Source organism: Rhinatrema bivittatum, chromosome 7 (genome assembly GCF_901001135.1).
Source record: "Rhinatrema bivittatum chromosome 7, aRhiBiv1.1, whole genome shotgun sequence".
Taxonomy (NCBI): domain Eukaryota; kingdom Metazoa; phylum Chordata; class Amphibia; order Gymnophiona; family Rhinatrematidae; genus Rhinatrema; species Rhinatrema bivittatum.
Window position 1 is genome coordinate 153,186,037 of NC_042621.1, and position 26,844 is coordinate 153,212,880.

General features: G+C 41.8%; 1 protein-coding gene across 3 annotated transcripts in view; it reads left to right on the forward strand.

Annotated features, from left to right (window-relative positions):
• The window catches only part of NCOA4 (nuclear receptor coactivator 4), a 42,546-nt gene extending 19,028 nt beyond the window's left edge, over window positions 1–23,518 (forward strand). Inside the window, exons 1-11 of one of the 3 annotated variants that reach the window (XM_029609432.1) lie at window positions 7,628–7,688; window positions 7,797–7,973; window positions 10,650–10,804; window positions 12,253–12,393; window positions 12,620–12,708; window positions 13,265–13,373; window positions 13,532–13,639; window positions 17,188–17,331; window positions 17,467–18,453; window positions 19,061–19,153; window positions 20,150–23,518. In XM_029609432.1, the coding sequence (XP_029465292.1) occupies window positions 7,943–7,973; window positions 10,650–10,804; window positions 12,253–12,393; window positions 12,620–12,708; window positions 13,265–13,373; window positions 13,532–13,639; window positions 17,188–17,331; window positions 17,467–18,453; window positions 19,061–19,153; window positions 20,150–20,155 (1,863 nt within the window). In that variant the 5' untranslated portion in view covers window positions 7,628–7,688; window positions 7,797–7,942 and the 3' untranslated portion in view covers window positions 20,156–23,518. Of the gene's footprint in view, window positions 1–7,610; window positions 7,689–7,796; window positions 7,974–10,649; window positions 10,805–12,252; window positions 12,394–12,619; window positions 12,709–13,264; window positions 13,374–13,531; window positions 13,640–17,187; window positions 17,332–17,466; window positions 18,454–19,060; window positions 19,154–20,149 lie in introns of those variants that run through there. The other 2 variants (XM_029609434.1, XM_029609433.1) reach the window with 2 other exon arrangements.
• The last annotated feature ends 3,326 nt before the right edge of the window (window positions 23,519–26,844 follow it).

The window sequence follows — 26,844 nt, forward strand, 5'->3', positions numbered from 1 at the left end:
AGAAAAGTTCAAGACGATATACAAATACTAGTCCCTATATAGAATAAGCTGGAAGGAACATACGAGAAATCAACCATCTATCTCTCAGAAATCAACAGCATCTAACTGACCTGAAACTCATAATAAACATAGATAAAACTGAGTTAATCATTCTAAAAGAAAAAGCACCACCACCACCCCCATTTTACCACTCAAAACAGAAAACCCAAATACTTTAATCTCTCCTGTCACTCATATGTGAAATCTAGGAATCGCCATAGACAAAGATCTTTCATTCAAAACCCACATAACTAACAAAGGAAAGATACCACAAACTACTAATGCTCAGACGTCTCAAACCCTTCCTCGCACATGACTATTTCAGAACGGTCCTGCAACTACTCATTTTCTCCAACCTGGACTACTGCAACACTCTACTCCTTGGCCTACCACTTGCTACCATCCGCCCTCTACAGGTCCTACAGAACACAGCCGCCAGAATTCTGACTGGATCAAAAAAACATGAGCACATCAAACCAACCCTCATCTCATTACACTGGCTCCCAATAAAATATCATATAGAATACAAAGTACTTACAATCCTGCATAAAATAATCCAAGGACAGCAAAACTGGCTAAGCAATTTCATCGTAGTCCACGCTCCTAAACGGTACCTACGCTCAACAAACAAAGCTTTCTCAAAATTCCTCACGCCAAAACCCACACAACTGAACTCAACACGTGAGAGAGCCAAAACCATCACCAGCCCCACTCTATACCAATCGAAATAAGAAACCAAACAATTTTCAAAATTAGACCTGAAAACCTGGTTATTCACCAGAGCCTACGCAAACTCACTCAATCAACCAGACCACCAATCAACCACGCAACCCAACACCAAGAAAAACGCTCCGTCCCTCTATCAATTAAATAACGCCCGCCATGTGAACCCTTAAGATAATGTGCAACTGACCTCGCTTATTACCCCAACCTATATGTAACAACAGTCGTTTTTTATATATATGTATCAACATTAACGTATGTAGTAACTCTGATGCTATATGATTGATATGTAATAGTTAATTACATTTAAAATTAACCTTTCAAACCCCAAACTTTCCTTCAATATGACAGTTTGCTGCAATGATGTTTGTAGCCAATATATTATTTCGACTACTGTAAACCGTTCTGATGGCGAAACCGAATGTTAGTATACAAAACATGTTAAATAAAGATGGTTTCCCTGGGCACCTTAATCCCCCTAAAGGATGCATGTACCCATATCAAGATCTTCCCCGGTTGCAGGAAGTATTTCCAATTAATGGTGGGAAAATAGCACTTCCAGTACTGGGTGTGGCTGTTCAGGCTCGCATTTGTCCCACAGGTCATCACAAAAAGCCTGGCCATGGTGGTGATGTACCTCCGCAGACAGAGAGTGCATGTCTTCCTGTACCTAGACATTTGGCTGGTCAAGAGCACGTCTCAGGTCTATGCACTTGACCATTCAGGTGTTGAAATCACTAGGGTTCGTTCTCAACTACCCAAAGTCCCATCTCAGCCTGTCTCCTCAATTGGACTTCATTGGAGCCCTGCTAGATATGGCTCAGACCAAGGCCTTTCTGCCTCTCCAGAGGGTTATCGCCCTGGCAACCCCTGTGGCAGAAGGTTCAACAGAGCCAGCAAGTGTCAGCCTGGCACATGTTGAGGCTGTTGGGCCAAATGGCTGCAACCGCCCAGGTCACTTCCTTGACACATTTATACATGCACAGAGCCCAATGGACCCTGAGGTCACAGTAGTGCCAGGCCAGTCAGCGCCTCCAGGATTGCATCCGTGTCACCCCGTCTCTCCAAGACTCATTGGCCTGGTGGCAAGTACTTTCCAGTCTGGAACAGGGTATTTCCTTTCAGAATCTCCCTATTCAAATTACGCTAACCACAGATGTATCTACCCTGGGATGGGAGCTCATGTAGATGGGCTCAGCCCTCAGGGTTTGTGGTTCGCTCAGGAACATTCTTGTCAAATCAACTTCCTGGAGCTCAGGTGGATCAGAGATCAGCTGTCCAACAAAGTTGTCCTGATCCAGACTGACAGCCAGGTAGCATGTGGTTTGTCATCAAGCAGGGAGGCATGGGATCATACCTCCTGTGACAGAAAGCGATCTAGATCTGGTCGTGGGTACTGTCCCACAGGATGGTGCTCAGGGCCATGTACCTGGCCAGGATAAAGACCATACTAGTAGACAGGCTGAGTCGAGCCTTCAGACCCCAATAGTGGTCACTGGTCCAAGGGGTAGTGAATCAGATATTTCATCTCTGGGAGAGCCTGGATGTACATTTGTTTGTGCCCACCTGTAACAGGAAGATACCTCAGTTCAAGCTCCCTGTATAGGTCAGACAGCAAACCAGCCTCTAATGCCCTTACCCATCATTGGGGCAAGGATCTTCAGTATGCGTATCCTCAAATTCCCTTAGTGGCAAAGACTCTTCTTGATGCTTTGCGAGGACAGAGGGACTATGATCCTCATAGGCCCTCATTGGCCGAGACGGGTCTGGTTTCCACTCCTGTGGGAGTTGTCCTTCCAGAAACTGATCAGTCTGGGGACTTCCCCAGATCTCATCACACAAGATCGGGACAGACTGTGGCATCCCAACCTCCAGGCCCTGTCACTCACAACCTGAATGTTGAGAGGTTAATTATGCAGCTGCTTGATTTTTGAGGATGTGTCTCTGATCCTGGTGGCTTCCTGAAAGCCTTCCACTAGAAGGTCCTATGGACTGAAGAGATTTTTCTTGTGTGAGCAGAAGGCCCTAGATCCGTTCTCCTGCCCCACACAAAAACTGCTTGATTATCTTCTACACCTATTGTTGGCTGTCTTAAAAGCCAACTCCATTAGAGTTCATCTTAGTGCAATTGGCGCATACCGCCATGGTGTAGATGGTACACCCAACTCTGTACAGGCTGCTTCAACTGAAGCCTCTCCTAAGGCCTTCCGCTGTGTCTTGGGACCTCAACAAGGTGTTATCTCAGCTGATAAAAGCTCCTTTTGAGCTGCTGTGCACCTGTGGCCTGAAGTACCTGACTTGGAAGGTTGTATTTTTGAGGGTGGTCACTTCAGCATTCAATGTCAGTGAACTCTAGGCCTTCGTGACTTATCCACCTTATACTAAGTTTTATCATGACAGGGTGGTCTTGTGTACACACCCTAAGTTCCTGCCTAAGGTGGTGACTGATTTTCATCTTAACCAATCAATCGTTCTGCCAGTATTCTTTCCCAGGTCCCATTCATACCAAGATGAGCGAGCACTGCACAGTTTGGACTGCAAGTGAGCCTTTAGCCGCCTTCTATTTGGTGTGGACAGAAGCTCATAAGACAGTCTACCAAACTTTTTGTTTATTTTGATAGAAAGGGGTTGAACATTGCCATTGCCAAGCAATCGCTATCCAATTGGCTAGCAGCTTGTATCTTCTATTATGCACAGGCAGGACTGCATGTTGGGGGTCATGTCAGGGCTCATTCTATCAGAGCCATAGCTACATTGGTGGTGAGTAGTTCCCATGGAGAAGATCTGCAAGGCTGTGACATGGAACTCTCTCCATGCAGTCACATCACATTACTGTCTGGATAGGGATGGCCGACGTAACAGTAGGTTTGGCCAATCTGTCCTCTGGAACCTGTTTCAGGTGTAGAACCCAACTCTCCCAACCTATGACCCTTTTTTTTGGGTTCAGGCTGTCTCCCCCCTCTGTTACCAACAGCACCGATGGTGGTATGCCCATGGCACCTGGTTAAGTGTCTGATCCCTTTTTGTGTGGAGAGCAGCCTGTAGCTAGTGTTTCACCCATTGTGAGAACTACCATTTTGCTTGTCCTTGGAGAAAGTAGTTGCTTACCTGTAACAGGCGTTCTCCAAGGACAGCAGGATGTTAGTCCTCATGAAACCCACCTGCCACCCTGTGGAGTTAGGTTTCTCCTATTTTTTTTTTTAAATTGTAATTGTTACGAGACTGAAGAGGTACCCTGTGTGAACGTGTGGTATAGGGCATGCTCAGTTTTCCACATCTGGGCTCCATCCGATGATGATACCCATGTGTGAGGACCAACATCCTGCTGTCCTCGGCGAACACCTTTACAGGTAAGCAACTCTGCTGTCCATCAAATTTTGGGATTCTGCTCTATCCTTGTTTTCTTCTTACCTCTCCCACAATAATTCTACTGTATTCTCTTGTGGTGGTTCTTCCAGTGCCTTTCTACTAGTCATTGTGTCTCGAGCTCTGTCCTGAGCCCTCTTGTTTTTGCTCTATGCTTCCTCTCTTGGTGATGTGATCTCCTCTCCCCAGCTCAGTACTGCTTTTATGGTGATAATTCAGATCTATGCCAAGAATCCAAGTCCCAAATCTCAGCCTCTGTCTGTCATTGCTGCATGGTTGTCCCACAGCCACCTTCAATTTAACATAGCCATGACAATCTTTGTCTTTCCCTCCAAACCTGCTTCCTCTCTTCCCCTTGCCTATTTCAGACAAGTTGCTCTTCTTTGTGTCCCTCTTCACCACCTCTGCGCTTTCCACTGTGCTGTGCTGTATGCTTGGAATAGACTTCTTGAATTGCTGCGTTATCCTTGTTCTCTGGCTGTATTCAAATCTAGTCTAAACATTCACCTTTAAGCTCTTTTTAACCCTCGGCACATCTGGATATTTATTTAAAATCATTTAATTGTTTAACTGATACTCTTCCTATGTGATGTACAATGAAAATTCATAAAGCAACAGATTAAAATCAACATTACTCAAATAAAAATAGCTGACCCCATCCTACTCCTTTATTACTATATCATCATTATGAACTTCATAACAGGTAGATTTTTAAAGTTTTCTGAAACCATAATAAATCCCCCTCCCAAATTTGATGGAAGACTAATCCACCACTATGGAATTACAGACAAGAAGGACCTAGCTTGCAAATGAGGCTGAAATACTTTTACAACTGAAGTCTGTAGTAAGTGCCTATTAAATGATCTTGATACACTTCCCAGAGTCTTGTTTGCACGTATATTTGGCTTGACTAGATTGTGTCAGAACAGGGCTTGGCTTTTATGTATATCTGTACAACACTGCACATATCTAGAATACCTTCGAAATAATAACTAGTAGTAAAGGATAGAACAGCATTCTGACATGTGATCTGAAGTTTCCTCATTTCAAGCTTTCTGGGCTCATTTAAGGAGCTTTATATAGTTGCAGAACTGCCCAGTAACTGAGGTCCTTTAAATTCAAAATGAACTGTACCTAGGACTACTCATTTCTGCTCTTCCCCTTCAAAACTGCTTATAGATTTCAATTAAGATGTCTGTTTTCAGGGAGAGTAAGGTTGGGTTTACATTAAATAAGTCCTTATTGCCCAAGTCAGGATATGTCATAACGCTATAGCTGCTGCAGCAACACTTTGGTTTGGTGGTTTGAAACTGCAAACCACAAAGTGGCTAAAATAGTTTACCTCTAATAGTTAAGGGATCTTTTGGGAAGTAATTGTGTTCTCTACTGCCTTCACAGTTTGAAACATCTTAATTCTGCCTATTATGCTTACTGCATTGACATTTATTTATTGATTGATTGCAAAGGATTTATATACTGCGATACTGGACAGAGACCTGTCCCGCTACATGGATTTTCAGTATTCAACTTTCCTTTCCAAGTCTGAAAGGACATGCTTAAATGGGCTTTGAGCTGGACAGGAACATTTTAATAAAACGACTGCCTAAACTGAAGAAGTTTGTAAAAGGACCAGGGCCCTTAAAATTAAGCTTGGGTTGATTTTTTTTATTGAAGCCCAGAAACATGGAATTCCAACTACGGGGATGGCTTTATTTTGACTGAGTCTGTGCCCCTGTTTTAATGGATCATTTTCTGTCACTCAGGCCGATTCAGTACGATGCGCTCAGGCTGAGCGCACCATTAGCCCCCGTTTGGATGCGCATTTTCCACGTGCTATTAACCCCTTACACAGTAATTTTGATTACTGGCAGCCGAGGGCCTAAGAGTGGGAGATTGCTCCCGGGACCCCCGCTGGACCACAGGCAATTTCTGCAAGTTTTGGGGGGGTTGGGAGGGTAATGAAATAAAATTTGAAGGGTTGGGTGGATTTGTTTTTGTTTACAACCCCCCCAAGGGACTTTCGTAAAGTTTGGGGGGGGGGTGCATTGAAGTAAATTTGAAGGGTTGGGGTGGGGGGGCGCAGCAGCCGACATAAAATCGGCCTGGTCAGCCATATGATACCTAGTACCGTGTTTTCCTGAAAATAAGCCCTAGCCATTTTTTTCGGAGATAAAAAAAAGAATATAAGACCTGTCTTATCGGAGAAACAAGGAAGTTATACTGTTCGTTGCTTGCTGCTTTTCAACATATACACTGAACTTGACACCTTATTATGGCTGTACTACTTCTATAATTGAAATTGATCAATGTTTGCAGCTTTTTATTTATGAAGGCTTTGTAAGTATCTGACCATAAAGTTTAGGAATCTTTCAATAGCTTTAGAATCCTGTTTCTTCAAGTTTAGAAGCTAGCAGTGGGCGACTTTTTATTTATATCCATTGTTAGCAAAAATGTTATGACATAATTTGTTCCCCTTTTTCACTATTTTATCCACAATTACGGTACTTTTATATGTTGTTTATAAATGATACGGGCACTAAATGTTGGACTGCTGTTTAACCAAGCATATGCTTTTTTTTTTTTTTTTTTAGGGGGGGCTTTGTCCTCTGTAATGAGACAACCTCTAACAGAACTGATGAGGTTGTAAGTGGTTGTCCGTTTTTTGTTTTTATTTGTTGGTTTTTGGCTTAATGCTCATTGTGACTGGTTTTTTTTTTATTTATATAACTCACCTCGAGCTGTGCCGAGTGCAAGGCTAAAAGTTTGCTTAGCGCGCCTAATCCCGTTGCACTGGCGGTGCCAGACCTTTCTTTATAGATGTATTCTTCCTACCGGTGAAATGGGTTGAGAGCCTGTTTGCTAAACGTCCCCTACACCCCCAAGTGGTGCTCATAGAGCAGAAACTTCGGGGGCGATAGCCTACACTGCGGCTTACCATTAAAGGTGAGTGAAGCGTGCTACTACTATCGTCAGAGCAGGGAGGTCGTGCTGGAGTTGCAGGCGATCTGCTTATTATATTCGGGTAAGCCAGAGCTGTATCGCCGAGTACCAGCTTGCCCGGCGTGGAGAGATCCTTGTGTTGCTTAACAGCGCCATGCTGTTACAGCTAGAACTCTGTAATTTATGACTGGGACCGTACTCTCTCTTCTTTAGGCCTGGACGAGCTTGCAGTAGGCTGCTGAAGAGGTTACAATACCGGGCGGCAGGCGCACGTAGTTCTTGTGCTGTAGTGAGGCGGGGGGCACTTGCTGTCTTGCCGTGCGGGCCCCGCCCCACTCCACTCCACTTGCGGACGTGCAACATTCGGCTTCAGCTGTGGCGACCGGTTGCCCACGTGGAGCGTGACGTCAACGGGGGATGGGCGGGGGTTGGATTCGCCGAGTGAACGGCATTCGGGCGGGGACTGTGGCGTCACGGCGGCGGGGGGGGGGGGCTCGGTTGCTGGGCAGGAATCGCGTGGGGGGGGGGAGTTGTGACGTCAGACCAACGGGGCTGCGTAGCGGGCGCGAGTGGTTGTGGAGCGCAGCATTGTGGCGTGGCTGGAGCGGGAAGGTGTGCAGGTACGGGCTGTCGGGGGCGGGGGGGCGGTTTTTGTTTGTACACTTGAGGTTGCTCTATTCCGGGACTGCATTGTTGCCTTGGGTGCTGGACCCCCTTCTGTTTCTTAGTCTAGGCGAAATAGTCGGAATGTAGCGAGGAGCGTCTCCAGAGTAAGGTTTTCAACTGAAGAGGCGGCGCTGCCGCCAGCGAGCGACGAGCCGCGTGTGAGTGTTAGAATCATCGCAAGAAGCGCCGGCGGGGGTGGCCTGTGGCGATGAAAACTTGCGTAACTCCAACTGTCAGAGGTGAACTGCATGAGTAATATTTCCGAATTAGGTTCTTTGACAAGTCGTTTAAATAATGCTAGAGCAAGTAGCTTTTAATTCGTGCTGCACTGGTTTTTATCTTTAAAATGAAATCAGTAGCGAACTTTCCAGATGCCTGGTGAACTTGGCCTGCTTTTCTTTCCTTGCACACACATCTCGGGAGGTGTGCAGAGACAGATGAATTGTTTGCATCTGGTTTAGGCAGTAGTTGGGAGTCTTCACAGTGTAGAAGTCATGCAATCCTATAGCTGTTAGCCACCCTAAGCTGGGAATTCAGACTGGATCAACTTGCACTAGGCTAGAAAACTGTGAAGATATCCCCCACCCACTCTCCAGAGTACAAATTAACTGTTCTTGTTCCATTAGCTATGGTTCTAAACGTGAAATTTTTAAAACATTCTGTCACTGCATGGTAAGCTAGGTGAATTGTGGAACAGAACATTTTAAATCTTGTAATGAGAGAAAAATAGGACAGGCTACAACAGTGATTCCAAACAGCCAGTTGCTTTTCAGGATTATATACTGGGTCTCCATTATATGTAAATATCTCATGCATATTCATGGTGGATGTTCTGAAAATGTAACTACCTGCGGTTTCCATAAGACAGGTTTGGGAATCACTGTGCTACAAACTGCCAGTACTGCATGTCCAATAATTAGCTAACTTCTAGGGGTGCTGCCTGCCCACAGGCATCCACAATTGCATTTTCCTATTATATAAAACAAACTTGCTGCATTAAGTTGTTAGTCATCTTCCCCTTTTTGATAGACAGTGTTAGTAGTGAGTGATGAGTTAAGATGCCAAGATTTGATGACAGAAAATCGTTTCTACCCAGAGGCTGTGTAAGGGCTTTAGTGCAAACTGATCCTGTAATAACATAATACAAGATTTATCAGTTTGTAAGGAGTTGCACAATGGTTTGACACTTGTTACAGAGAAAATGTATCTAAGTTTAGATTTTAAGTATCTATTTTCTTCTGTTCATTTGTGATTGTATTCCAAACCATATCTAAAGTTGAGTGCACAGAATAAAACTGCAATTATGATTTACATAAAACATAGAATTACAAGTTATCAAATTTTTAAAAGTGAGAATAGCCATTTTATCCCCTTTCCTCTAGCTACCCATTTCCGGGTGTCAAGGATTTTGGCAGTCTCCAGCCCCAGCTAGGTACCTATGACTGCATTCTGCAATCTATAGCACCAGGTGGTCCCTCATCCAATTACTAGCCAGGCCTGATCCTACTTAGCTTCATAGATCTGTATTTGAACTTGATTACTCGTTTCTTTTGTATTCAAAGTGAGGTACAGTAAGTATGTTGCTGTCCCAGGCTAGTTAACTTGGCGAAAGGTGGTTTCATGTATGTTCTTGACTCTTTCTTTGGTCATTTTGTGTTCTTCTGGGGCTATGGCCTCTTCTTTAGTCCCTGCCCTTAGTCATTGATGGCACAATCAGATCTGACTTTCCAGGGTGGCTTCAAGGAAGCAGGAGTGCCAGAAATACAACTAAGAGAGAACATTTCTTGTATGTGTAAAGTCTAGAGTAACACCGGGTGAAGCAGTTTCTGGCACCTATTACCAGACATGCCCCTTAGAAACTGCTGCATGAAAAGTCTTCTGTTTTTGTAATTCTCACTAGTTCAAAATGTGAACATCATTTGTGAAACTAGTAGAGAGGACTGATAAAGGAAATAACTTGTTTCGGTGATAATTACAGGGAGTGTTTATAATTGGAGATGGAGGGAGTGGTTGGTAATGGTGGGAAAAAGGTATAGTAGTCCTACAGGATAGGCTTTGAGGTGGCTGGGTGCCTAATTTGCTTGCTGATGATAAAAGCAGGCCACAGCAGTTCTTTTATAGGATAGATGGAAATGGGTAAGCTGTGTATTCATTGTGTTAGTCCAGAGCTCAACTAGCACAGGTGGCTGAGCTATAAGAGCTCCTAGAGATTTCATCCAGAATAAACATACAGCAGTGGACAAACTGTAATCTTCTAGTATTTATAGAAACTTTTTTTTCCCCAGGCTTTTACATTTCTTGAGGTCTTGGGGAAAAAAAATGCATTGCATGTTAGAGAGGCTCGTGGTGGTGACATTTTTAGTGGGTGAGCAGAAATAAAGTGACTGACGGTGAGCGCTGTTTGCTTTTTCTCTAGTTTGTCCATTGAGCCAGCCTGCAACTCCATTAAATTTGCCTTCAAATAACTCAATTCACATTTTTTCTTACAATACAATTTATTAAAGTGCCAGAAAGTGATCAACTACAGCCTCCTAATAAAATTCTAGATCGCTGTGTATTTAAGAAGAGCAGTAGCCATTTAATCTGACTAGCAACCAGTGAGCAGATTTTTCTACTTTTTTTTCAAAACTTGGGGATACACATTTTGTATTTTTTTGTGGTAATTTTTAAGAAATATTTTGCTGTTAGTACTCAATACTTAGAAATAAAGGACATTTATTGAACTAAATGCATTTCTGACTGGCTTTCATAGGCTATTCTTCCAATGGGTATGAATGCATAATAAGATAATATAGAAAAATATTTAGCTTAGAAATGTATTGGTCTTTTGGAGTGTGTTCATGTATTGGGGATGTCATTTATAAACTAGTAATACTCAACAAGTCAACAATATTGAACCTTCTTCCTTGATACAGAACCACTGAGAAGAATGAGCTCATCAAAGGACCAGAGTGGGGGTACTGGCAGTAGGGCTCCTCTCATGAAGTGTCTGCAAGCTAAGAAGGACCTTGAGATGGCTATCGCTGGAATCCTTAACGCAGAACAACAGATTAAAGACAATGGGAGAGAGGTACTTGTTCATCTGTTCAGTGTATTCCTTCAGTCTCTTTAATAGTTCATGTTCTCATCCAGCTGATTATCAGGTTGACACCAGCTCATTTTACCAGTCCTAATTTTATTTATCTTTTAAAGTTCAATATGGTTTTGTAGTCCAGGTTTTCTTTGATGGAGTTTAGAAAAACACAAATTGATTGGTGGCAAGATAGCATCTTTTTGTGCACCCTGTAGATGTAGTACTCTGTTGGCAACACGGTCTGTATTTGGTAGGCTTGAGTGATAACAGAATATAGTTGTGGAGAAAAAACTTGGGTAGAGCTGTTGTCAGCAGCATTGTCCCTTATTTATTCATACAAACTTCTATTCCGCTGATCCACAAATCTCAGTGGAGTACAAAAAACATACAAAATAAAATCAGACAAACAATAACTTAATATTAATTAAGGAGCAAAAGCTATAGGAAACCTGAAAGGTAAGAGGCAGAAGGGAATCACATCAGTCAGGGAAGGCCAGGGTAAACAAAACTTTAGCAGCTTCCTAAAATGAAGTGGGTCCTTTTCTGCTCTGATTTCCAGTTGGAAATTATTCCATAGAGTTGGGTCTGCACTAGAAAAAATGTGCTTGCGAGACACAGCCATTCTTGTTGGAGAAAGGTGATTTCTAGCAAATGCTGGGAGTTAGTGGAGACTACTGGTCGGCTGGTGTATCTAAATAGAGGAAGATAGTCCTAACCAGGAACTTAACAGCAGTCAGGTTATTTTTATTTCTACAAATCACACTGATGTAAACTTGCAGCTATTTCTGTCTAATCATGAGTCATTGTTTATGCAGTTATAAAAATACTTTTGCTAGTCCTGCAAATCAGTGAGGGTGAAGTTATGGCACATCTGTTTTATTAGAGATTATCCAATGAAGTTGGGACTTGTATGTGCAGTAGGGGACTTGTTATGAGATAAGTTGGGCCAATCCCTAAATCCTCAAAAGGATTATGAGTATTGTCATGGATCCCCAAATCATCATGGGCTAGAAAATATTTTTCTCTATTCCAGGGAGGAGGGATTTTATGTTGCATGACTCAGTCAGTGATGTAGGTAACAGCACATCCATACTATAAAAAGCTGGATTTATAAGTAGTTGGACACCTACATCTGTTGTCATAAGTAGCAGCATCCCACACTTGAAACTCATGAGCACTGCAGAGAAAAGCTGTTTCATCAAGAGGAAGAGCAAGGTTTTGTGATGTTGGATGGGTTTTGTAAATTACTAGGTCAGTGTAGGGTAGTGTGTTGCATGCTAAAGATGAGTTATTTGAAAAAAGTGGGTCACTTTTGAATAAAGGAATGTGAAGATGCATGAATCATTCTGAGAAAACGGAGCAGGAGCAGCATTGTTGCTGTTCAGTTCAAGAGGTAGCGGAAAGCATGTGTGTAAGTGTTCACGAACTGGCATTTGTCCTCCCAGGTTAAAGCTCAGATCCACACGTGTATCAGCCGTCACCTGGAGTGCCTGCGTAGCAGGGAGGTTTGGCTCTTAGGGCAGGTTGAGCTAATCCAGCAGCTGAAGGAGGAGGCCTTGCATCAACAAGTGCAGCAGCTCTACTGGGTAAGAGAGTCCTGGCTTTCTTTTTCTGTATTTAAAGTCCATGCTTGTGGCTACTGCTAGAAAATTCTTCTGTCCAGCTCAAAAGAACTTAGGCTGGCATACAAGGAGAGTCTTTGGTCATGTGTATGTTGTGTGAATTCACTGCTTGTGTAATTGTCATCTCTGGATTGAAATTATACGTCTAATGGAAAAAGAGTGGTAATTCTTTGTTGTGCTTTTCATGCAGTTATTGGGACAGTTCATTTGTCTTATCCACCAGTTGGAGAATCCTCATAGTAACGACCTAGCTAATCAGATTTCTGCTTGTCTGGAGAGGTAAAAAATAAAATAAAAATTAATCTTAGTATCTCTTTGATTACTTTTATTAAAGTCAACTTCTCAACTATAGATTGTATATAAAGAGGGAAGGGAGAACTGAAGGCTTTTATAAAGCAAATTGAAGCAAGCAACAATTAGGTAAACTTATTTTTAGCTGATAACAGAAATCTTGGAGAGTGAGCAGTGCAGTAGGTGATATATGCTGAATTTGCACTCTTAGATTTTCAGGGGGGGTTTAAGACAAGGTTCCACAGTAAAAGTACATTTTGTTACAGGAGTGTCTAATTTTGTTATAACAATACTTGGCATGATGCCAGTTTCGAGTTCTGTCAGCTGTTTGAAACCACTTATTTCCTCACTGCATTTCCCATTTTGTGAACAGTGCAAGCTTTTATTGGGATGCCAAATGCATTCGGGGACTGTAAGGCTCATAAAAGAAATTTGCTGGGTTTAAAATTTAGATGTGAATAAAACAAGTCAAACATATTTAGTACTTGCATAGTTGGGTACAGTGTTTATGAACATTTTAAGAAATCTAAATTGTTCTTTTTAGACTGGGCAGCCTGACCCTCAAGCCAGAAGAATCTTCATCCCTGACGTTTGAGGCCGATAGCCCTTCTCTTCGCCAAGCTATCACTGCTTTTGGTTCTGTCAAAACCATGGTAAAAATCTGAAGTCATTCAAAATGCACTTTTTTTTTTTTTTTTTAGCTTTTTAGTAACATACTTAATCCAAGTCTCTTTAAATGGTGTTTCATATTTGGTGTGTGTAGCCTGTCCTTTTATTTATATATATATATATATCTATATCTTTTAAACAGATTTCAGAAGCGGAAAGTTCAGTCTCCTGCAGTGGCTCCTCACACTGTAACTTTGTGCTGCAGAATCCTTGGTTGATTCAGAATTGCTTCATGCCTGTGCTTGAACAGGTAAAGAGATTTTTTTTTTCTCTCCTATATGTGGGGCACTGAGTGGGGAGGATGTCAGTATTCATCATGTTGCACCGGTTTAAAGGGTGGCTGCGTCGTCGTACTTGGCCATTTGTTCTTCTTTATGTTAGAGCACCAAGAAATGCTAGGACAAACTGTTCCATATCTTTTAAGAGATGTCTGAGCCTAGGACAGCAGCTTTTTGTGAGCTTTTGCTAAGTTTATTCCAGTGTTTTCCAAACTTTGTAGCATACCAGTTTCAGGTTTTTTTTGTTAACATCTGTGCATGAGCATGTGATCTCTTATCGTGAGAGGGTATAGGAGTGTTGCTCTTGAAAGAATTTAATCAGGTCAAATACTCTGCTAGTAGACAATTTTAGGAGTCCTGGGAGGCTCAGACTGGATATTTAAACACATCTTCAGCTAATCCATGTCTGAAACTCTCAGGCCACTACAGATAAACAGAGAGGTGTTTTTTTTTCTCAAGTATTTCTGAATACTTCAGTTGCGTGCAGGTGTAAAATTGCATTTTAATTTTTGAAATCCTACTGAGCCTGCAGTATAAAATTACCATCTCCTGAAAAGAACTACTGTGTATTGGGGACATTTATTTTGTTCAGCGTGATATACAGTATCATCAGCCAGGTGCCAGATTGTTCCGTTATGATAGGCAAATTCAGCTGTAAAGTAGTACACTTGCAAACATTACATAGGAGTACCTGTTAGACAACCACGGTCATTCTCGCTCTACCACTAAGTTCACTCTGTCTATCCCATATGTGCTTGAATTCTGCCACTGTTTTCCTCCTAACCTGTGCTAGAAGTCTGTTTAGGTTGTTTACCACCCTCTTAGTGAAAATATGTTCCCGTGTTCCTTTCAGCATTCCTCTTTTGCTTCATATGATGACCTTTTGTTTCATATGATGACCTTTTGTTGTTTTGAACTTTTCAGTCTGTGACAAATGCTGGCTGCTGATATTTGAATGTTTGAATCAATACAGTATCTACCAGAGTTAGTCTCCCCCTTTCCCTCTGGCTAGAGAGTATAGTTTTAGCTCTCTCAGTCTCTGGGGTAGGTTTTATAAATTTAGGTGCATGCGTACTTTTGTTCGTGCACCAGGCGCAAACAAAAGTACGCTGGATTTTATAAGATACACGCATATCTTATAAAATCCGGGGTCGGCGCGTGCAAGGGGGTGCACATGCGTGCGCCGAGCCCGGCGCGCTGCCTGTTCCCTCCACCTCCCCGCACCTTCCCCTACCTAACCCACCCCCCGGCCCTATCTAAACCCCTCCCCTACCTATGTTGGCAGATTTACGCCTGCTGGAAGCAGGTGTAAATCTGCGAGCGCCAGCAGGCTGCTGGTGCGCCATCACCCGACCCGGGGGCTGTTCCGGAGGCCTCGACCACGCCCCCTCCTGTCCCTTTTATGAAGCCCTGGGACTTAACGCGTGCGCCGGCGGCCTATACTAAATAGGCCGCCGGCGCGCAAGTGCCCTGCGCGCATAAATCCAGCCGGATTTACGCGTGCAGGGCTTTTAAAATCCGGCCCTCTGTGTATGGCTTATAGTTCAGACCATGCACCGTTCTGGCAACTCTTCTTTTCAATTGCCTCTACTTGTCAGTGGGGGGGTTTTTTGTGGTTTTTTTTTTTTTTTTTTTTTTTAAATACATTTTTATTATAAAGACAAGTAAATAATATCAACAATCTGTAGTAACACACCTTTGGCACTGCATATAAGTTTTCCACAATTCGAAACAGGCATGAGAGAGGAAAGCGAAAGCACATACAGGAAAACCATAGGTTGCTCTGAAATGGATATACATCATTACACATATGTAGGAAGTGAAATATTTAAATATGGGTATTCCAGATCTCTCAGTAAGTAATAGAGCAACAGTCCAATCTGGGCCATTAATCACATACAGTATCACGGCATACTTTACCAAGAACATCGCCATAGTATATAGTTAAATCCAGTCAAGTCATCGTTGCTAAAAGAGATTCCACTTTACGCAAGAGAGGCTCCCATATCTTTGGAACATTTGGATAAAAGTCTCACACTTGAAAAATTTTATATGCCAGAGAAATAGGAGCCATTCAATTATCGATAGAGAGGAAACCTTATGTCTAGCAGCAACTAGCAAATGAGTAGTTAAGTTGTTTGTCCTCATAATTTGACAATTCCAAAAGAATTACTAAAAGGTCTAGTTATGTTAGTCCTGTGATCAATAAACCTGTATTTTAGTACGTGACTACCAAATTCAAAAAAAGGTTCCTTGCTCCCCCACCCTTTCCAAGTTATGTGCATTTATAAGACCCGTCTTCTGCACTTTATCCAGGATGTAATACCAGTGGTATAAAATTTTATATCCAGTTCCTTGGGGAGTAACACAAATACAATTTCCCCTTCTTAATCTACAAAAAAATCTTATCCCAACTCTGACCTGTGATATCCATACCCAAATATTTCACCCAGATTTCTTCAATCGTCTAAAGTGTAGGTGATATAATTTAGAGATTAGCCCATTACACTAATAGGGGCTGAGAGTCAACTGTTCAAAGACAGTAAGTTTCCTACTAATAAGGGGTTTGACTGATGAGCTGGTGAAGAATCTCTTGCACTGTAAATACTGGAAGAATGTCCAGACATCCTAGGCTTAACAAATGATGAATAGTTTAAAAAAAAAAAAATTGTCAATCATTTTGTAGATGTGATCTCCAGAACTGAATACAATTCTCAAGTGGGGTTTCCATCTTTTTTGCTAGTAATGCGCCTCTTTATGCACCTAAGCATACTATTAGCCTTCCCAACTACATTGTCACATTAGCTATCTTAGGGTCATCAAAGATGACCCCCAGGTCCCTTTCCTGTTTGGTGATACTGGGTTTCCCTGATAATAAGCCCTACCCTGATTTTCAGGATTTTTGGAATAGGGCTTGAAATATAAGCCCTACTCCAAAAATAAGCCCTAGTTATAGGGGGATGTGCGGTTGCACCCAAAGACTTGCCCGATTTTCTCCCCCCCCCCCCAAGACTTACCGAAAGTCCCAGGGGGGGGGGCAGACGGGGGGGGGGGGGGTGGTGGTGTAAAAAAACAAAACAAAACCCCAAACCCACCCCCACCCCTCAAATTTAATTCATTGCAAAACACTCCCCCCCCCCCCCCCCCCCCCAAAAAAAAAACAAAAAAACTTGCCGAAATTACCTGGTGGTCCAGCGGGGGTCACGGGAGCGATCTCCTGCTCTCGGGCCTTCTGCTGCCAGTAATCAAAATGGCACTGATGGCCCTTTGCCCGTGCCATTGGCCGGCCTGTGATTGGTGAATGAAAGAGGAGATGGGCTTAGCCTTGTCCTCATTCACCAATCATGGAAAAAAAATGACATCCCCTGAAAATAAGCCCTAGCTGTTTTTTCGGAGCTAAAAAAGAATATAAGACCTGTCTTATCGGAGAAACACGGGTAGCTGCTTCTTCACTTCTACAAAGCTCTGATAATGTGATTTTATTCTCCCCCCGTGCCATTAAATATGTTTCTATTTGTAGAGCCCTTTGCCTGGAAGACGGGAAACTTCACTCAGTGAATGGCTCTTGGAAAGCAAAGCCACCAGTACTCCTAAGGCTTTCTCTATGCCTAGCTCCAACCCTCAGGATTGGCTCTTGGAGAAGCACACAGTGGAAAGTAGCCAGGTATTTTTTGTGTATTTGTTGTATCAAGGATGAAGATGAGAGAGATGGCACTGTACTTCAGAACTCCAGCACATTTAACATTGTTACATTAATCCTAGTACTAAATGGATGAAATTATTTTTTGTCATTGCCTAGGATTTAGGCGCATCCAAAGCCTGCGCTTTCAACATGGAGCAGATCTGTGGACAACTGAAGGATTTGGAGCATTGGCTGCTGCAGACTCAAAAGGAAGAAGTTCCTGAGGAAAGGCCTTTCCGGAATCGCAATTGTTCTGTTGCCAGCTCTGCCTTCTCCATTGAAAAGATTGACGAATCTGAATTCTATGAGCAGGAAGATATGGACCTTTCTGATTGGCTGATCACATCCTCTGAAACTGAAGTCCGAAGTGCCATGACAGATGAGTGGGAATGTGTACTTAGGCCATTTAAAGAGGATTACAACATGAATGATTGGCTCCTAAAAGCTAAATCCTGTAACAGTTGTGGCGGCCAGTCCACTGCAATTGAGATCGAGAATCTTGGAAACCTGAAGTGCTTGAATGAGCATCTGGGCGGGAAGAAGTCTGCTATGTCCAGCAATGATGCATGGCTTCTAAAGCATCAGCAGCCAACATTCAAAGTGGAGGAAGTATGCAAGGCCAACGAGCCCTGTACCAGCTTCTCGGAGTGTGTCTGTGAGGAAAGCTGTGAAGAGGCAGCTCTTGGGAAGTGGCTTCTGAAGAAAGAAGGAAAGGATAAAAATGGGATGCTATTGAACCAGATACTTAAGGCAAGCCTGGAATCTGAGAGAGAAGAATCTGCACTGAACACTTGGCTTCACCCCTGCAGGAGAACCACAGAGGAGCAAAGTAACACAGCAGAGTCTCAGGATCCCAGCGCCTCTCTTAGCCATTTAAAAGACTGGCTGCCCAAGTCTGAGTGCACAGTGGTAAACACAGAGGAGAAAGCAAGCAAGGAGATGGCTGAGAGTAGTTTTAAGATCCCCACTTTGGATCTTGTAGCCCCATTCCACCTCCCTCTGAATGTAGACAGTTGGGTGTTGCCTTCTAGAAATGTAGATAATGTTGAAAAGACTGAACAGCCCCCTGTGGAGGATAAGTGGTTGCTACGCAAAAGAGCACATGTGAGTATACTATGATAACACTTGGACAGATTGTGAAACATCCATTTTTCTGACTTGCAGTATTTTTCTCTCTTGCTGAGGATACATTGCTTGCCTTGCCAGTTGCCACCATCTAAATTGTAGTCAAACATTTCACTGTCATGCCTGTGATCCAGGTAGAAGGTTTCAACATTTTGGGGTTTTTGTGCAGATAGTGACTTATTCATTTGGTATTGGGCCTTGTGATGCAAAACTAACTCCAGAGTTTTCATAATGTAATAGCAAATTTTGCTAAATCATTATTGTTTGTTCACTTGCTCCATAGATTTTTAGGACAAATGTTTTATGCTAGAACATATTCTTTTAAACCTTCATGTGAATAGATATTCCATAGAATACCTTGACTAGTCCTTAGCTAGAATACTGTTATAGTATAATTTCCGCTCCACACAAAAAGCAAACAAATTAGGAATTTGTTTACTTTGCCCTTACCCCCCCCCCCCCCCCCCCCCCCCCCCCCCCCCCCCCCCCCCCCCCCCCCCCCCCGTATTTAAAACGTGATGGGTATGTGTTTTTTGAAATGCTTTACCCATATGTGATCCTAATAAGCAATTTTGTATATATATAGAACTATTATGGACTTCCTGATGTCTGTGACCTCTTTGCCTGCATGAAACTTGCCATTGATAGAGAGCAGTGGTTATATCAAACACCTCTTCAGGTAAGACCAGGCAAATTTGTTGAAAATATACTTTAATTATGAAGGAAAGGGGCTTTATAGGTGTTTTTCCTTTCACTGGTTTAAATTTTCAAGTTGGTTTTTTTTTTTGACCCTCTGAATATTTGACTGCTCATTTGTATTCTATAGTGTGCAAGTAACACTGGTAGAAGAACAATGAAGTAGCACCTGATTTAATTGTGTGTGTACTGATGCACAGTAGGACAGTACTTGTTTGCTGATTTCAAGCAGCAATAGTACCTGAAGGGAGTTGTGAAGCTGGTAAGAATACAGTGTGTGTTGAGTGGCCAGCAGATGGTGACTGACAAGCCCAGTGCCATTCAAGTATCACCACCTGCTGGCCACTCAACTAATAGTGATCGGTGCTTTCTCCTACGCTCTTGGCCATAGGAAGTCATACTGTTGCTGTCCTTGTTTGTACCTCTAGGCCTGCTTGGCTACAGAAACAGGAGCCCAGAATGGGGATTGAAGTTGGATGTCCTGCAGGCTAGCTCAGGGACTAATTGCTAAGCAGCAGTGCTAGGGAACAGTTTATGGGATCAGTTCAAGCTGTGCATACCCTAGACCTATTTAAGCTGATTTATTTAGTAAAGTGCATGTTTGCTATAGTTCTAAACATCTCTTGACTTCTGCATTGGTAGTGCAGTGAGTACATTCATAGTGATAAAAATGTATTTGAATTAATTTAACACACAGTATTTTTACACTTTCTAGATTTATTCCATTTCCCAGTGTTGATGTATATAGTTTGTATGCAGACTTATTTGTACAGTTAATTTAATGCTGTAGTTCCTTATGAAAACTTAAGTTTTATAATCCTTGTAATGTGCTAACTACTGTGATTTTGAAAAATATAATGGAATAGGGTCAGTGATTCTTTGCGGCTTTCCAAGTTGTTAAAAAAAAATCAGTTTCTTCTGACTACCAGATTTACATGTACTTAATCAAGTCTGTCTTGTTTTTGTTTTTTTCCTCTAGATGTGAAGCGCTTAGGGAATTTAGAACTAATGAGCCTTTATGCTGACTAACGCACATCCTTCACCTTGGTGTGGCTGTGATCGCCTAGTTTGAATCATTGTGATGTCCATCTGCTCCCCTCGCTCCGTTCCTGACCAAATTTACTTCAGCTAGAAAAAGGAGACTTGTATGCAATGGGATGAAGTTAAGATGCAGAAAATGTCGCTGCGTTCTTACAATGGATGTTGAGTTGAAGCCACAAAAAATACATGCATGTGGCAGGAGTGAGGGTTAATGACACTTGCTCAGTTGCCGCACTTTCCTTCTCATAGTGAGAGAAACATGTGACTAAAGTACAGTTACAAATACTGTGACCATAAGGCTCTGTTTACACAGAGAATACTTAACTTTTTTTTTTTTTTACACTCCCAGTCCAGTGAATTGAGTTCTTAGTGTACATAGAGCTCAATGGTCACTCTCCCCCAAGCAGAAAAAAAATTTGTAATGTAACTAAGGTCATTAGACATCAGAGCAATGGCTTACATTACCCTTCCCCATTTTAAGCATGTCAGTTGACATTTTTGGCAATTTCTATTTCTCATTTTGAACCAAATCCCTAGTAGGCTAAATACAAACACTGAGAATCACCCTAAAACTTGGCTTTCTAGTATCTAGATATAAAATGTAACCCTTCAAATGCTTTTAAAACCTAGTTTAGATTTTTCTGTTTGCACCAGTTGGAGCAGCATACTTATCAGCTGTGAACTTTTGAAGTGAATCATTTTCTAGGCCTTGAATAAAAATGAACCATTTCATTTATACATATCCCATGGCTGCCTGTGCATGGAGGGAATATGCTTTCTACAAGTTATAAAATAAAATAAAACTAAACGGAAATTGACTAGGAACCAGAGTAATACATATTTTTGTCACATTTTTCATTTACGTGCACTGAAATTGTTTTGACTGTTAACAAGTAAAGCATGAACAGACATTGGAAGTGAATAACCAAGCCTCACATTTTCATGAGCTTCATCCATCACAGTTTGAAAATGCTGCTGAGATTGGACTATTAATATCGAGCATGAGACCTTCACAAGAGCGACAGCCTGGGTATCTAGTGTACTGTAACTGACAGTATATGTAAGCCACCATCTCATCATGTATGTATGCTGACATGAGTTATGAAGTGGGGTCATTGGTGAAGGTCAGTTTGAAGATAACCATCCAGGTAGCTGTGTAAAAATTCTAATGAATTATTTGAAAATGCAAGCTTTTGAGACTAGCAAGTATCCCACCCTCCTGATTAAGAATGGGGCTGTAGTATTCTTGAAAGGTTGCTTCTATAACAATAGCTCTTACCCAGTTTGGTTTCTTTTCAACTAATTTATATTTTTGATGGGTTATGAGTGCTCTTTATAGTCCATGAATATTCTTAAAACACTGCTTTTCAGTGTAGTATACAGTACCACTTTAGCAAATTGATTAGTATGTTTCACTAGTCCATTTTACTTTGCAGTCTCCCAGAAATTATAGTAAATAATTGAGAGGTACTTCTTTGCCTTGTGCCTTTTTAAAGTTAAGAATTAGTTATAATTGTCAAATGGAGTTTTTGATTCAAAATAAGAAAAACCTGGCATGTTACCAATAGGCAACATTAAGAAAAGGAAACAAACCCTAGAGCAGGTGTGTCCAACTCCGGTCCTCAAGATCCACAAACAGGCCTGGTTTTCAGGATATCAACAATGAATATGCTTATGAAAGATTTCCATATACTCAAGACAATGCATCTAAATCTCTCTCGTTCATATTCATTGTGAATATCTTGAAAACCAGATATGTTTGTGGCTCTTGAGGACTGAGGTTAGCCATCCCTACCCTAGACTATCTCCAGTGTGTCTTACGCAGCAAAAGGGTTTAGGGCATCATTCATTATGCCTGTTTTGGTAAAGTACTTTGAAAACTGCTAGGTTAACCTTGTTTGGTAGGCATGGTGTGGTATTCCCATGAGTATGTTACATAAGCTTAAAATGGGAAAAAAAATTAAAAGATTTTGGTTCTTAGGATCCTCATGTAGGACTCCTGTAAATTCTCTTCTACCTCCTTGTTTGACCAGTGGCTAAGATGGCAGGTAAGGACATTGTGGGACCTGTTAGTTCTGCCTTGAAGATATGTTCAAATGTATGTACCTGTTTACTCTGTGTTTCCTGTCAAGTGTAGGGACCTAGATTAGGGACAGCAGGTTTTGTTAGTACACATTTTTTTTAGTCAGCTCTAATGTGCCACTCGTTTAAGATTACCACAGATTTAAATTTTTTTTTTTAATTAGTACTATAAGTAAATACTAATCTACCATGGGAGATGAAAATTTTTCTTAAAAAGAAAAAAACACCAAAATCTGATTATTTTTAAACCATTTAAATGAATACTGAGGTAGCAGGAACATATGCTGATGTTACTACAGAATTGTAGCTACCTGCATGTCGCCATCCTGCAAATACCATAAGAAGCCAACGTTTTAAACATCAGTCTCTCTACCCCTGCTCCTTCCATCAAAATTGTAATCATCTATGGTAAATGATTAGTTTATATATTCTTAGAATGTGACAGCCCTTTTTAATATTCCTAAAATGTCTCTTTTTTAAAAATATATTTTTATTCTGTATTAAAAACTTTACTAATGAAATAAAACTGTGAACTAGATAAACAAAACATAATTTTTGACTTTTATTGCTGGAACAAGTTTGGGTTTGGGCATGTTTTTCACCATAACACAATCTGCAGAATATTAAAAAAAAAAACAGCAACCCAAACAGATGGCTTGGAAGCATTCCAATTTAGTTAAGTCTACTCAATCTCTTTATTTTTGAGCAATTTAGTAATTTGCAAATAAAGGAGATAAAGTCAGTAGGCTTTGGTATTTGACCAGCAAGCCAAGCCACAGCAGTGACTGAAACAGCAAGATTCACATATTAAATACTGCTGTTTGCCAAAGCAGGCTTTTAAATTAACATTTGAATAGTTAGTAAAATTTGAGTGGTATGTGGGAGATCTATGTAACTCCATTTGTTAGCCTTATTTTATGTAATTAAATATTGCTAAAAGCCTAAACTGCGAGTTAGCAAGAAAGGCTACTTGAATATTAACTGTGGTTTATTTCTTGGAGAGACTACTCCAGATCACGAACATACGTAAATCTAATATCAATATTAGGGCTCAAAGTGAGCTAAATCTCTACCCACATGTATCTTTTAGTCATTTAATTTGAAGGTGTCTTCATATACACTTTGCTGCAATGACCTTTTTAGGTTTGTATGCCACTATACATTTCTGTATGGTATCTCATTTTATATGTGTAATGATTTTTCCATTAAAGCATTGGAACCAAAGTTTGCTGTTGCCTTTTGTACTTCTGCAAAGTGATTTTATTTATTTTTTGCTGGGATTTAGATAGTTAAGACTAAAATTATTGGTGATATATAAAGAAGCTTACACGGACTTAGCAAATACCTTAAGTGTACAAAAAAACTATACTGCTATAGGGCAGTCATGCTTAGATACCAGATGAAACAATCTAAGCTTTTAGAGACTAGATTTTATACTACTTTGGCTTCCATTCTGAAGTTTATTGTAGCATACACAAGGTGGAGAGGATAAATGATAGAGGGATGAGATCCAAAATGTAAAAGTGTAGGGCTGATTCGGGTAAGGTGTGAAAGTAAACAATTTCTGCCCCCTCCCCCCTCGACATGGTCTGTGTTTTGCCACATCAGGAGAGGCAAGTTCAAAATGGGGTTCATAGTACAACTATTGCATAGAGAATAGAAAACAGCATAGCTGCCCAAATACTTCAAACAGCAGTGGGGTTGCAAGAGAGGATGCTTACCTGCATCAGCTCTACACTTTTTTACGTTTTAGATGTTTTATTGTGACATGCACTAGTTAACAATGAACGGTTACAGGAGATGTTGCTTAAACTTGCTATATGCAACACCTGCAAATCCATTCTGGGCTTGATAGTACTCTTAATATATGCCAAATCAGTTTTGAACTTGTCCTTTTCGTGCATGCATTGAAAGAGTAATACTTGTCAGGGAAAGTGTGTGCAGAAGGGTTAGCCCTCGTGGTGTGAACTCTGCTGTGGTGGGTAAAGCATCAGCCAGAGACCTGAAGTAGCTTGTATGGTATCAGCAGAACCCTTTTATGATTTCTTCCACGGATCTTCCTGCGTAGCTGCCCTCCTGGTGCCAGTTCAGAGGCTTCTTGGATTTTGGAACTGGGCAGCAGATTCCTGGTCCAAGTCACACTTGGGTAAGCTAATGTTTGGTGGTGATCTGGAACAGCTGGTCAAAAACCTAGGAGAGCCAAAGCCCCAGTGTCTTCCAAAAGACAAAGGACAGTCTTTTTTTTTTTTTTTTTTTTTTTTAAATAGTTGGTAAGGGATGAGTGCAGTTCCAGGATTCCAGGTGCTATAGGCCAGGGAAGAAAGCCTTTTCTTACTCTTAACAAGCTTAGGGGGGGGGGTCACATCAAATTGCTTTATGGTGTTTTTGCATGCGGTGGGGGGGGGGGGGGAAGAGTGAGTGCCTAACTCTAAGGCCCTTACAGTACGTAGGTATTTATACCTCTGAGGCCCACCTAATAACTCTAGTTGAGGTTTAGGTAGTAGTGTAGGGGTTAGGGGCCACTTTGACATTGAGTGAGATGTACAAACAGAACAGTACACTTTTGCAAAGATCTGATGACCTTCGGAGTGAGGAAACTCACTCAAATGAGATTTGTGCAATGCTCTCTCAACCTAGCTTGATGGACTCTCTACTTGGGAAACATCAATTTTGTGGTGACTAAAAGAATGGTTCTTTATGTCCTAATCTAGATCTCAAGGGGGTGAATTGCAGCCTTAAAGTCTCCCACTTTTGGATGAAAATGTTTCTCTCTGTTCTTGTGCCAGTAAGGCCAGGAGAGTATTTGTTCACTAGGTCTGTTGGAGGCCTATCATCACATTCCCATTTGTGTAGAGTATCAGAAGTTCCGCCAAAACATTTCCAATGGTGGGCACTGCTGTTCAGCCTGGCTATAGTACCATGGTGGTTATTGCAGCTCCTCTGAGACACAAAGGCATTATGGTCCATGCCTGATTTGGCTGAAATATCTTCATCCTGTCTTATGGTCTATTCCTTAGAAAGCTTGGGCTGGGCAATCAATTTCAAAAAAGCAATCTTCAGCCTATTCAGTCCCTAGAATAGTTGGTGGCATGGTTTGATATACAGCTTGAGATTATCTTCAACTTCTGAGGTTAGAGCAGCCACACAGGATTTGGTCCCTTGGGCCAGCGCTCATATGAGACTGCTGCGGTCCTCTCTCCTGTTCCAATAGGCTCCTTGCTTGCAGGACAATGGGTCCAGCTTCTGCTTGCTGTGGCAGACTCTCAGTGCTGGTGGCTGGAACCTTGTCACCATGAGCATGCTGGCCTGGATCTTAGTTACTATGGATATGAGCTTGACTGGGTGGTGGGGGGGGGGGGGGGCTCATTGCCTGTACCAAGTGGCTTGGGGCCTATAGTCTTCAGAGGCCTCATGTTTGATCAACATTTTGGAGAGCTGGGCAATCTAATTGGTACAGCAACACTTCTCCCTCTTCTTTCAGGCAAGGCTGTCTGTCTGCCCTTTGATAATGGGACAGCAAGGGCTACATGAACAAGCAAGGGAGAACTAGCAGTTGAGTGTCAGAGGTTATACAGCTGCTCTTCCTATAGGCAGAGCAGCATCTCCAGCTGTTGGCAGTCTACATTGCAGGCCAGGAGCATGTACAAGTGCATATCACCTGTAGAGCCAGGTGAGTGGGAGCAGATGCTATAATAGGTGCAGACCCCTAGGTGTCCAGTATGCTCTTCCTGCAGCTGCAGTGAAGATCTTGGAATGGAATAGCAGAAACCCTTTTCAGCTTCGCTTATGACTGCTATGCAATTAAGTCTGTATAGCTGGGCCAGGCTCCTCCCTGAGGGTCAGAGAAGTAAACCCTCTCCAAACTGCATTACTTTTCCTCACAGCAGAGGTTATGGTTGATATGGTGGTAGATCTAGAAATAAGTCACTAAGAGCTTTCTTTTGTCTCTGAAGTAGTGAGTATAATAAAAAAAAAAAAAAAGTCAAAGGATACTGAAGTCTGGGAACCAATCATAAAGGGGATATGAAAGTCTATTTCCTTTCCCTTCTATTTAGAAAGTGAGAACATAGTATCCCTTGGATGGGAATCTCTAGCTTCAGGTTTAAAAAGAATAAAACATCTTTCTAAACTATATCCTCTCTCGATAGCTATTCAGAAATGCCTGTGTCAAAGTCTACGTGTAGATGCATTAGTTACAACTGTTACTAGGAGAACTATCACTATGGAAGATGGAGGCATCTCTAGCGGACACACAAGATAAAGGTTGAACATTTGCTAAAGCCAACTTTGCAAGTAATAACTCATCCATTCAAGGAGCAATATGTTTATTTCGCTATGGCCCTTCTCCATTGGATGCAACAGCTTTCAGCAGGAGACATTTATGGGAGTATGGAGTCTACCATAGCTTATCTAGCTGATGGTTTATATAAGTGAATAAGGCTTTCTTCAAGATCTCTAGCCTTATTGGTGAGTGTGTGAAGAACAATGCCTTAGTCAAAAGCCAGCCTCTGTAAATTACCTTTTAAAGGACAGATTTATTTTGGAGATGAG